Source organism: Plutella xylostella, chromosome 19 (genome assembly GCF_932276165.1).
Source record: "Plutella xylostella chromosome 19, ilPluXylo3.1, whole genome shotgun sequence".
NCBI lineage: Eukaryota > Metazoa > Arthropoda > Insecta > Lepidoptera > Plutellidae > Plutella > Plutella xylostella.
In genome coordinates this window covers 2,629,770-2,643,755 of record NC_063999.1, presented here as the reverse complement: position 1 = coordinate 2,643,755, position 13,986 = coordinate 2,629,770, and the positions used below count along the sequence as shown (strand labels likewise).

The following is a 13,986-nucleotide window of genomic DNA, read 5'->3' as shown; positions in this document are numbered from 1 at the left end:
ATTTTTTTAAAGATCCGCGCCTTTTGCATTTTTTTTTAAATAATGCATAATTACACTATAAAAGAGGTGTTCTGTGGTACTTTATTATGGTTTCCTGTCTGTTTGATACACTAACAGTGATAATAGCATTGTTAACTATTGTAATTTTCGAAAAGAAAGAAAATAAATATTGATTTTATGACCTTGAGGAGCGTTTTGAAGGACAAAGTATATTAATTCATCAGAATCTTTCGCTATTTTATTTTTAACAATGAAACATTAGGAGGGCAATATCTCGAAATTGGTTTTGGAATCAGCATCATTTAATTTTACTTAACATGCCGAATTCACTTTATATGTATAACGAAAAATGAAGTATCGGAGCGCTGCTAATAGTTATGCGATGTATTAAAAGTGCCGAATGCACGACAGCTCTTGTTCGTCAGTTTTCCGTCAGTATAGAGTGACCCTCCTGAAACCAATGTACTGATACTGACCACTATCGCTGCGAGCTGACATATTTGCCAAGTGACTCGGAACGGGGGTTTATTTATTAGAAAGGCAGTTAAGAGGAGAGTATAGCACTTGCTCGTCCATACAAAAAGAGAAAACGTTTTACTACCTCTAAATATTATCCAATCTCCATGATTTTTTAGTATGTTATTGACACAAGGAATAACTAGGTTTATAGCTTTTTCTTTTTTCGATTTTTTTTATAGATTCAAACTTTTAGGCACTTCAAATAACGTAATTTTTGTGTGTTGAATCAAGCCGTTGGTTGAACAATAACAATGTATTTCTTAAAAAAAAAGCGAAACCTATAAACCTAGAATATATTATGCTGAAGCGATTGACACCAAAATCTCAAAGATTGGTTGATATTTAGTTAGTGTAAAACGTTTTCTCCCGAAACCAGAATTTCATAGAAGCCACTATAACCACATTTCCTTTTAATGTTATCATAATTAATTTAGATTCAATCGTAATCTCCTTCTTAGAGTGTCGGAGATAAATAAATTAAATCCTATATCATCGGCATAATATATGATAAAATTATAATAAATTCCACTAATTTCTTCGATTAAGTATAATAAGAATCTTCTATCCTCCTGAGATAAAGTTTATACAATTTTATACTAGTTCAGGAGGTTGCAACCTTTTCTCAAGATATACCTAGTACGCTTTAAATGTAAACTTATAATGTTGTACTAAATTTTTTAAAGTTTCTTTTTTCTTTTTAAGTTTGTAGTTATTTTTTTTGCAAATAAATGATTTTTTTGTTAATTTTTTTATCTTGCTACATTAGTAAATAATAAACAAACTTACTAATAATAAATAAATACTACACTAATGCCGAGTTGCAGAAAGGGACTTTAAGCTAATGTGGACATTAAATCTATGTCTGTCTCTTTCTGTCCGTATACTGTCAAAGCAAGGCAACAATACATTTAATGCCGACATTAACTTAAAGATCCTTTCTGCAACTCAGTGTAACTAAGCCTGTCCGGTACACGGACGGAGCTCATGACTTCTGAATTTCATGACGAAAAAAATAAAAAGTGGCATCATTTGGAATTCTTTCTGTAACAACTATTTTTGCAGCGACAGACCGTCGCGAGATGTCAATTAGGGAGACTGGAAATAAAAAGAAACGCAAAGCGGGAGCCAACTAGATTCACGGAGGATTCCTTAACTTATTTTTTTTTATTAGCACTTTATTGTATCCTAACTAATCCTAACTAATATTATAAATGCGAAAGTAACTGTGTCTGTCTGTTACTCTTTCACGCCAAAACTACTGAACGATATTGAATGAAATTTGGTATACAGATGGTCTAGACCCTGAGAAAGAACATAGTTTACTTTTTATCCCGGAATTCCTACGGTTAAACTTTTTAAGGCGAAGCGAAGCTCGCGGGAACGGCTAGTATTTAATAAGTGTGTCGTTTTCGCGGTTTTCGCCACACGTCTACGGAACTCTAAAAGGCTACATGTTTCCGAGGGCGGGGCACCCTCGTTAGTGACGCCGTGTAGGAATTTCATTCATCCCGCGAGAGTGCTGACGTGATAAACTCGACCCTCTGTTCTTCACTCAACTTCAAATTCAGGGATTTCAGTAGCGTACAGTTATGCGCATTACCTACAACATTACGTAGTACAGTAAGAAGCAGATAAACCTGACCCCCTTAAATGCATTGTTACTATGAGAGGGGGGTCAGGTTTCTCTGCACTTGACCGTACCTTGTCGAAGTAAAGTTTCATATTAACGTGATCCGGAATGTCAAAATGTGTTGATATAATTGATAAGATTGCCGTAACTTTTATCACATTGCAAAAATACGTTAAATTAAACGAATTGTTATTCGTAGACCTGAAAATTATAGTTACTTATTAGCACGACGATACGACACACTTTTAATTAATATTTACTTACCTAAGTCCCTAAATAATTATCCCGTAAATCAATTAACCTTTGAACCTATACCTGCGAATCGAGGTCACTGACCCTACGGACGGCCAAAAAAGTGATAAAAATAAAAATTGTGAAAAATATATAGTGAGCAATAAATTAGTGCGCGAAAAATTGAATTCAGTGCAATGGAGTGAGTTCAGTGAGTGCCAAAACCCGGCCATATTATACGAAAAATTATGTTGTGTGTTCAGCGATATCTATGCGAGTTCCCAGTTGGTATGTAAAAATAACAGTATACGTGTATCGCAGAAATGGATTGATAAAAAATTACAAAAAATGATGGACTATAGGGATAATCTCTTCAGAAAGTGGAAATCAAATCCAAACAATGTTAACAATAGGCTAGATTACACAAGGTTCAGGAATAAAGTAAATAAATGCATAAATAAAGCTAAAAATATATATAGACAGACTGTTATAAGAAATTGCCAGAACGACTGTAGAAAGATATGGGTAAATATTAATAACTGGCTAGGTAGAACTAAAACAAACTTGGACAGTGTGATTGAAAAATATTTAGGTAAGACAGAAAGAATGGAGCATATTTGTACAAACTTTTCTAAAACCTTTACTGAGGAGATACATAATATAAAACATAAATGCAATAAAAAAATTCTAAAAAGGTCAGATTATGTAAATGAGGCATTAGTCAGTATGAATTTTAAAAAAGTTAGTGCTTGCGAAATTGAAAAAATTATTGATCAGTTAAAATGTGAAACGTCACCTGGCTCTGACGAAATAAGAGTACAAGATATAAAATACATTAAAAAAGAAATTAGTCCTATTATCGCCAATTTTATTAATATGTCTGTGTCCTCGGGGCAATACCCAGATGATCTAAAGTTATCCTTGATAAGGCCGATTTATAAACAAGGCTGCCACCTAGATTACACTAATTATAGACCGATTGCAATACTCTCAGTTATTAATCAGGTGGTCTGTCTAGACCACCTGAAAAAAGTATCTCACCCTATACATACACGAAAGGTCACACAAAACAAGTATAACATGATCAGAGCAAACAATGTTTACGGCGAACGGCACTGTGCGTATTTAATGCCAAAACTTATTAATAAAATGGACCAAAATATTAGAAATCTAATTACACCGAAAAATATCAAGCACAAAATAAAATCATACTATATATCATTACTTTAACTTACACTGTTCGAATATGCACCAACTGTCTTGTATGTTTGGCTGATGGTTTATTATTAAACTACCCGCTATTTTACTTATTTAATTAACATGTAATATTGAATAAGTTTGTCTATTGTATAAAATGTAAATAAGTATAATTAGTTATTAAGTACCTAATTACGTAGAATGATTCATCACGGACAAATCTCTGTGATTTTTGTGATGCAATGTTATAATTAATCAATAACTTTGTAAAATAATTTGATAAATAAATAAATAAAAATAAATAATAATAATAAAATAACTGAAAAAGTAATTGTGAGACAAATATGTAACTTCCTAGAGAAACATTCAATAATATCAAATTCGCAACACGGCTTTAGACGCGGTCGAAGTACTGCAACTGCATTAACGCAATTCACAGATTATATTAATAATAACCTTAACGATAGAAAACAACTTGTAGCCGTCTTTATTGATTTTAAAAAGGCATTTGACACACTGGACCATGACCAGCTCATCCAGGCTATGAACGAATGTGGTATACGGGGTCCTTTAAATGTGTGGCTCAAATCATACCTACATAATAGAAAACTAAGAACCGTTATCAGTGGTAAGAAGGGAGATAAGGCTGACATTGTATATGGTGTACCTACCGGGTCAGTGTATGGCCCGGTGGGGTACATCATGCACGTTAACAGTATGTGTAATGTTATTAAACACGGAAGAATGTATATGTACGCAGATGACACATGTTTACTATATGCACATAAAGATCTACAACGTTTACAGTCACTTATACAAGCAGATATTGATAATATCATCAAATGGGCCCATGACAACGGCATTATCATAAATTTAACTAAAACCAAATGCGTGCATATACGTTCTCCCTATAATAAACTTAAAGATGAGTCAATAAAAATTGTTGGTCATAATTATGATTGTATGCATAGTGGGGGGCGGACCTGTAACTGTTGTTTGGTTGAATTTGTAGAACAATACAAGTACCTAGGTCTAATTATAGATCGAGATATGTCGTGGAAGTCTCATGTAAACGCAGTGTGTGGTAGACTGAGGTCAGCTCTTGGCAAATTTTACCACTTAAATAGAGTTGTGACCAGAGCCACCCTGTATACAGTCTACTACGCACTTGTGGATGCTATAATCGACTACGGTCTCAGCTGTTATGGGTGTACGTTCCCCTCATACTTGGACAAAATAAAAACACTGCAAATCAGAATTTTAAAAACACTTGTCGATAAAAATACTAAACACAATTGTAAGAGTAATTATGAGCAGTTGTTTGGAATTTGTAAGATTTTGCCTATTCACGAAAAAGTTAAAATGTTAATTGTATTAGAGAACTACAACAATGATAGTCATAAAAAACACATTGATCATAAAATAACCACACGTAAGATCTCCGATAAGAAATTTATTGTGCCAAACAAAAATAACTACTATGGCGAACGCACTAGAATGGTACTAGTACCTTCTATTTATAATGATTTGCCTGTAAGTCTCCGATGTATGAACAATGTAACAAAAAAAACCTTTAAAAAGCATGTTAATAATCACCTGTTGAAAATGTTCATGTCTAAAATGTAATAAACCTTAATAATAATTATGATGTCCTGTGCATATATATAAGTAATATGACTGTTCGTAGGCTAAAACTTACTATCTACCTATTGCATATTGTTTTGAGAGCTTACTGCCAACAAACTACTAAGTAGTTTGGCAGGGTCTATGAAATGTAAAAATGTGTATATGTTTTTTAATGAATAAATAAATAATAATAATAAATATAGCTACAGCTATAACAATAACTCCGCCAGACAGCCTTCGCACTAAGCTACCTATAAAAAGACACCCGACACCACCTAATAAAGGTGTCATTATCAGGACCACACGCCGGCAAACGCACCGACTTATAATTTTGTTTTGTTTCTGTACATGTAAACATACAGATAAACAGCCGACGATCGGCTACGCTCGTTCATTGAACAATAACAAAGTTCAAAGAATACAGGGTGTTGCAATTGAACAACAATAATATTAAAGAGAAAACACCCTGTATGTTGCAAAATGGTAGGTACCTATTGCTAGTCGACAGTAAATGAGTCAGCTCGTTATTGAAAATAACTTTTTTTGAGAAAGTCCTTTTTATTCGTTATGTTACGAAACAATTTTTGAGGATCTCAATAACTCACAACACAATATGCATGTTAAATAAAAACACACACATTCAACAAGTCTACAAAAAGCGATGAAAGGCGAAGTTTGTTTGTCTGTCTATTATTTATTTATAGCCCACTGAACTGAGTCTTACGACATCACGCTCAGACTGAAAAAGGGAATATTATATCAGACACATATTATTCATAATGTAGTAAAATAACTTTTTTATAATTATATTCCTAAGGGCCTGTTTCACAATGTCTGGATAATGGCTACCTTTCTGTGATTATGTTTTAGTTAGACAGTAACAGGATGCAATCCCACAGGTAGCTGTTATCCAGACATTGCGAATCAAGCCCTAAGTCATTTAAAAAATAAGGGCTTTCAACAGACCTAAGTTTGTTTAAGCTTCCGTGTGTAGTTTACTTTACTCTTGTTTATAATAGTTTGAAGGAAGTAACTCATGTTTAAACATGGTTTAAACACACTCCAGGCATCGTTCAATACTTGTTATAACTCATAGCACAGCGCAAAGCACCCTCGCTGAGAACGTGAGTACGTGACTTTTGAAATTTAGAGCTGAAAAAGCAGTAGTAAGAGCTATGTACGCTGTTACCGTACAATTTAATTTATAGGTTGGAAATAGATGAAAGATCCGTGATTTTATCATCACAACACAAGACATAAATGACAAAAGTAAAGATTCAGTAAGTTTCTCTCGATAATTTAAAACTAGGTAATGTGAACAGCACAGTAACTAATGATTGCAATTGATTTTATATGTAAAGAATAGACACCGTACAAGCTATTAAATAAACACAAAAAAAATTATAAAATTGTAAAAGCGCTGGATGTCAAGGACCTATCAATTTCAATGTATCCAATTTAGTTATTTAAGGGTGGATTAGTCCAAACATCACGGGCCTTACCACAAAAACTTATACAGTATTTAACAGATGTTTATGTTTAGCGCTGTCAAACGCTTACAAAATCTGTCAAATTTCGTTTTAAACACTAGTTAAACAGTGTTTAAAGTGTTTTGTAGTAGCACAGCACGTGTTTAAATGAAGGGTTCATTTATAGAAACTCATGTAAAATGATTGTGTCGTGCGACAGTTGATTGGTTCGTTGGCCCTCCGTGGGAGATGGACGCATCGTATCACTCAAGGAATTGACTTATGTTGAACCTATTTATAGCACGACCGTGCTCGCCAGCTATTTATCGAAACAATTACTTATTTGTTAAGTACATGGACAGATGTTCTTTATTTGTAACGACGTTGAAAACAAGGATACTTAGAGCGACTTACACCAAACTCTTAAAACTAAATTCAGTGTTAAATCTCAATTTACGTTTCTTTAATCGAGGTTAAATCAAAGCCGAAACACTGGTCAATGACTGGTCATTGAAGTTAACCAACATATAGCCCGTGTTGCAGAACTCACAACAAGAATTTTCGCATAATTAAAACAGGAAAAACATTTGGTATTATTATCCTCGATATTAGCAAAGTTACCTAAAGTGAGTAATAAAAATAAAAGCAAAAGAGATAAGAGAGTTATAATAACAAGATTTCAGCTTAGTATTTACATTATTTGCCCACATTAGCACACCCCAGATAGCTCGGGGAACATCTTCAGAGCTAGGTACTGGTAATCACAGTTTGGCGAAGTTGCCAAAAGATACCCCCCCTATATGTGGACATTTGGGCCGGCGGCCAAACTTCTCGAGAGCCCGAGTGCCCGCCTAATGCTCTACTTACTAGATTTTTAAATTACGAGCGATATCGAGGAAAAAAAATATAACAAATATGTTTATTACTGCTAAGAAGAACTACTACTGGAACTATGTATGGAGATGACCGGTACTAATACTGTAACAATACGTAACAAAGTACATAGGTATTTAAGCCGATTATTACTATTTTGATGATATTATGCCTATATAAAGTCATAAGCCGACTGATCTCGCAAATTAATTGGCTATCATTTAAATGATCGGCCTCGTAATAATCCATGATTACGTTTGTATGATAGTGTAATGCGATTACAAATAAGTAAATAAATCCGAATCCGTAAGTGGTTCGTTTCTCGTCGGGCAAAAATTTCGTTTATTGTATTTTATTGATTTCTGTTTTATTGTTTGGTTAGTTTCATGTATGTACTATTGACATGTACCTACCGTAAATAAAAATATGAATGGATCAAGTTATCTGAAATGAATGAATTTGATTAATTATAAAAAAATGTGTTGTGTGATCACTAACCCGCCCTTTAAGTGGCGAGAGTATGGCAATAACCAATCTTGGAGGATGCATGCTATGCAGTGGAATATTACGTGTTTGGTTTATTCAATTTAATGATAGTGCAGACTAAAGTCTATTTATCTGAGATACTAAATTGACAAGTGTAAATGACTGATTCGATAAAATCTGGTACAGTGCTACAAACTTATCTGTTCCGGTGACAGTTCAAGTAAATGTCTAATATTTCTTCATTCTATAAGATTTTAAGTTTGCTCGTGGTGGTAATTTGCCCTTGCGGTTATAATAAACCCATCTAATCTATATCAATATACAATTAATTAGTAAGTAATGAGATATGGATCCATTTAGTTCGCTCTCACCGGAACAGATAAGTTTGTGGCACTATACTAATATTTCACAATTTGACAGTTGCACTTGTCAATTTAGTTGAAATAAAAAAATTGACTTTATAAGGGTCAACCATGGAATTAATAAGTAGTTACGTAGTTACTTATTACTTCCATGGGGTCATCATTTATGGTTTGACATCGCTAAATTGAAATGTTGTTGCACCTTCAGAATCGGCATAATTAAATACCTATTTTTTTACTTATTATTTTATTTATTAAATTTTATTCTTATTTTACATGATTTTTGCTCTATACACACACACTTTATATGTATTTGTATGTTTTGTATTTAATTTAACTTAATTTTATGATTGATATCCCTACAGGGCATACAGAGTGGGTTGAAGCGGATCGCGGGGCTGGCGATTCTGTCGCTGTCGTTTCCAGTCGACCATAAAAAAGTCAGTAGGTTGTCTATGTGTCATGGGTTTGACACAGAGCATGTAGGTTCCCGCCTCTGTGCTCCCGTCACCTTTACTCTGTGGATTGTGGCATGAATCGTCATGGAACCTTGTCACTTTGAACTGTACTGTACATACGCATCGCATCTATAATGTTTTATTAACCGACTTCGAAAAAAGAAGGAGGTTCTCAATTCGTCTGTTTGTTTGTTTTTTTTTTTGTTTGTCTATTTGAGTGATGTCTCGGCATGAACTGGCAACATGTTTATGCCCCAAAATTGGAGGACAAGGTAAGCTACGCTTATGCCGTTGGTTTCAGGACCTATGCTTTATCAAATGTTGGTGTTAAGTATGTTTTTTTTTGTAAATTTTTTATGAGTTTATTTGTCATTGTACAGATTTTCTGTTTGTGTCTTTTGGTGAGCGTTAATATTATTGTGTTGTACATATAGGTGCCTATGTTATATTTTTTTCCATTTTTTACATCCACTTAATACTACTTAGCTAGCTTAATGACGCCGTCTGCAATATTGAATGGCATATATATATACTTTCGAAGGACATAATAATATGTTTTAAGAGCGCACCAGAATTTATTAGGTAACAACTAAAAAAGTATATGGATTGTTCAAATTTTAAATGTAGTGTTTGAATTTTTTTTATTGTTTGCGAGTTTACAAACCATAACACTCGGCATATAAAACCGATACGCCGCCAACTCAGTCGGTGGCGAACAGTTTGCATACTGTGGCTTTTTTATCGTCGTATGTCAGTTGTATCTTTGTCGCGTTTCAACATAATACCGCGGAATCAGTGGCGTGTGTGGACATGGATGCGGATTGCATAATGGATGAAATTCAGCATAATGTTCCGCATTATGTGTGTTGGTTGCTCTTGTTGATGTTTGCATAATTAGTAATTATTGTATAAATCATGTTGAGGAATATGTTACATGTGTGTATTGTAAATAATAATACTACCACTAAAGTTAATATTAGTGCTACACAGTTTTTATCATTGCTAAAAGGTAGGTTAATATTTGAAAGGTTGAGGCGTACCTAAGACCTAGATAGATAGATAGACTTCTATAAATGTAAATTTTTGTTTGTAGATAGTAATAATAGCTCACATCATATCTCACAGGATTGTTAAACGATATAGTGAACTATATCGTTTAACAATCCGTCACAGATCAGGATTGTTAAATGGCATAGCAGATGTTTTTCTTTTGATTATTTTCAATAGGAACTAAGAAAAACGTAATTTTATAAGATATAGCTGTTCCCGCGCGCTTCGCTTCGCCTTAAAGAAAAAAAGTTTTCCCGTGGGAAATCCGGGATAAAAAGTAGCCTATGTTCTTTCCCAGGGTCTAGACCATATGTATACCAAATTTCATTCAAATCCGTTCAGTAGTTTTGGCGTGAAAGAGTAACAGACAGACAGACACAGTTACTTTCGCATTTATAATATTAGTAAGGATTAGTAAGGATTTCAATGCACGTGGGTGGGTACTGGGTATACACATAGGAGTTATATAGCAGATATACAAGATATCGTTAAACTGATATTGTCACATTGTACCATTTGTACCTACAATGTATACATTATATAATGTATACATTATATATAATGTATGTTATATAACATCCATTGGCGACCCAAGGCTTAATTAGCAACAACGTGTCAATCTAGTTTGAACTATTACGTTAACCTATTGTATGTCTTAGTTACGAGTACCTAGGTACCTACGTGACATAAAGTTGGCATATATACTTTATACACTCAAAAAGCAAAGAAAAAGTCCCAGTGACCAAATTACCAAATTACTTCTGCAATATTGAAATAACTAAGTACTAAAAGTACATGTTTTACGTTTAGTAAATGAGTAACTGTAGAACTTAGTAGGTAGTATGAATTGGAAAATCCAATATACAGTAGAAGCATTTGAGAGGATATCATTATAATATCTCATAGAAAAAATGAAAATATTTTACTTACATACCTATATTGTATTTTCTAGAAACCTATACTCGGTCCATTATACAGGGTGTTAACTAGAATGCGTTTGAGCGCGAAATGGGGGTTAGTATTAGTCTAACCAAGCACGTTTCTAAGAAAAAAAACATCAGAATCTCGAATATTTATGTTTAAAGTCTAAAGTAAAGTGGAAAGTTTTACCTTAATCAAAAACATGGTCACCCTATACAAACACATAACCAATGAGACATTCGATTGCAAAAGAACACACACTGTAAATTTGTTATCAACTTCACTTTTCATAATTTATTTGATGTAACTATGATTGTAATTAATTACACAGTAGGTAATAACAATTATTAAATAAAATTGAAATTATTCATGGTGATTAATGACATACTAATCAACAATTAAACAGCTGATTATCATAAAGTTTGATAGATCGTACAGAATATAATTTATGACTTTCTAGGAGCTCAGAACAATAATTAAACCTTTTTACTCAGAATAAGGTAAGCGTTTAGTATTCACCCTTGATACTCACCACATTTTATTTTTCTTTTATTACCTAAAGATGCGTACAGACCGGCCCAACGAACGCCCACCGATGGACATTTATCATACATAATACAGGGGCAGATTGAGCAACGAAGGTCAACAAAACCCGTTCGTTGGCGTTCGTTTGGCCGGTCTGTATGCAGCTAAAGATAAAAGACCACAATGCATAACAGGATGATAACAGGGTCTACTTCAATGACGAATTGGTTTACTTACACTCGCTCATCTCAATTTGTGTTGTGTACTTGCGATTGAGACATCTTTGATGACGAATAGTACGGAAATCCTCATAATAAGTATGGCCTCACTTTAAATACCAGTAGAATAATAACAATCTCGCGTATCATAACCATCGAGTATTTATGATAGTCATTACCTTCTCTGTGGATCTAGATTCTAGTCTGTCAGCATAGAGAAAAAATAAATAATTGTGAAAAGAGTGGCATCTCGAGGAGTTTTTTGTCATACTCTATACGTCATACTGAACAGCGGCATCTCTTTTTATTTCTCAGCCTCATTGTACATACATACAGGGTGCCCTTGGGACACCCTGTATATATAGATATAGCTGTTCCCGCGCGCTTCGCTTCGCCCTAAATAGTTTTCCCGTGGGAATTCCGGGATAAAAAGTAGCCTATGTTTTTTCCCAGGGTCTAGACCGTATGTATACCAAATTTCATTCAAATCCGTTCAGTAGTTTTGGTGTGAAAGAGTAACAGACAGACAGACACAGTTTCGCATTTATAATATTAGTAAGGAGTAAGGATTGTTATCACAAGTTATTAACTTCAATCTATAATGTAATGATATCCTAATCCTAACTATCCTAACTAATATCATAATTGCGAAAGTAACTGTGTCTGTCTGTCTGTTACTCTTTCACGCCAAAACTACTGAACGGATTTAAATGAAATTTGGTATACATACGGTCTAGACCCTGGGAAAGAACATATGCTACTTTTTATCCCGGAATTCCCACGGGAAAACTTTTTAAGGCGAAGCGAAGCGCGCGGGAACAGCTAGTAAGACATATTTGCCTTAACGTAGTTACACCACACAACAGTTATTACATTTATTAACTAAATGTAAGTTCAATCTACATATTTATGTACCTACCTACATGCAACAATAAATAAAAAACAAATAATTATATAATTATTTATTACCTCGCATATAACAATGTTTCAGTTCAGTTTTGTTCATGTCACTTGTAAAATAATATGCGAGTGGGTGTGTGTATTCCTTTTTTATTCCTTTCACCATGAAAACCAATTCATGTTTTGCTAGTTTAATGTTTCCCAAGAGAAGCAAATCCTTTCAATTGACCCCTAGCGGCATCATAAAGTCATTTCGTCCAAGATAATAGTGCATCATTTATCCTCGCGAGGCAAATCTTTGACGACATTTATCAGTTTGGTACACATAGTATTTTAATCTTCAGCGGATATGAAGATGTCGAACGCTCTTTGCCAGTGCCGCCATTTCAGCTCGGTTCCCGTGGAACCACGTGGAACCTGGATCCATATGGAATCTGTTAGGTCGCAAGAATTTCATAAAAACACTTTTAGCGGATAAAGATGCTTTTTCTTGACACATCATTTTTATTTGTATATAAAATTTATAAATAACGATATACCGAGAATATAGGCTTTTATTTACAAAAATTAAACATGTTATTTGCGAGACATTATAAGACAACTGAACTGACAGTACTGACACTGACACGCAATTTCTTCATAATAGCCATAGATCATGACAATGTTGACATTCAAATACTACTTATCTATGTGTCTTGTTATTGTTCTATGGTCTTGTTCATAACGCCATCTTACATCTTTTTTGGTAATAAGAGTAATATAAAGAGATGGCGCTACCTTGTACTAAAAGTTCAGCCATTAAGGCACTGTCCCCCCCCTGTCTGTCAGTCAGTCATTGTTGTTTACTTGTTTACAAACATTTTTTACAATTATTACCTAAAAGGGAAAAGGTACCTACAATTCTATCTTTTGATTACCAAGCCTTGTTCCTCATTTCGTTTTATGTTGTGCTGTGCTGTGAATACGTGTGACCTATGTTATGAAGCATAAAATGAAAATGTTCTGTATTCATAAAAGATAATTGTGTATCAATAAAGTGATACTTATGGAGTAAAATGAAATGTCTACAATGGATTGGGTACTTTGAGTACCCAAAATCTCGGTAGGTACCTTGACGATGTGGCTCAACGAGTGTGGTGCAGATGCACGCATACTTTTTTATTGACCTTGGCTTTGAATTGTTTGGCCTTGATCTTGGCTTTCAAGTTCATGATCATTCTGTCAAACGTACCTAAACCTGAATAGGGTGACTATGAAATTTTAAAATGTACTAAATAAAACTGTTTTATGTTGGTCAGCTTAAAGCAAATAAAATACGTTTTTTAATGTCTTATCGTGTTCAGTATCATCAGCTGTATCTACCATTTCCCGCTCCAACGCAATTAAGTTAACACCCTGTATTATTGGTTTTTTGACATTCGAAATGCCATACATATTTGACGACTGCAAAGGAAAACTAACCTTACTTACCAGACATAAGGAAACGTCAAAAATGTAACAACATAGTGGAAGCTCTATAGG

At 34.0% G+C, this 13,986-nt stretch overlaps 1 protein-coding gene across 21 annotated transcripts in view; it reads left to right on the top strand.

Moving 5' to 3' along the window:
- LOC105380372 (transient receptor potential cation channel trpm) overlaps nt 1-13,986 on the top strand; it is a 180,956-nt gene that overhangs the window by 6,602 nt on the left and 160,368 nt on the right. For 20 of the 21 annotated variants that reach the window (XM_048627621.1, XM_048627611.1, XM_048627620.1 and 17 more), the window contains exon 2: nt 8,759-8,833. The exons of the other annotated variant lie outside the window; for it this stretch is intronic. In XM_048627621.1, the coding sequence (XP_048483578.1) occupies nt 8,759-8,833 (75 nt within the window). The remainder of the gene's footprint in view (nt 1-8,758; nt 8,834-13,986) is intronic. 21 annotated transcript variants of the gene reach the window in all.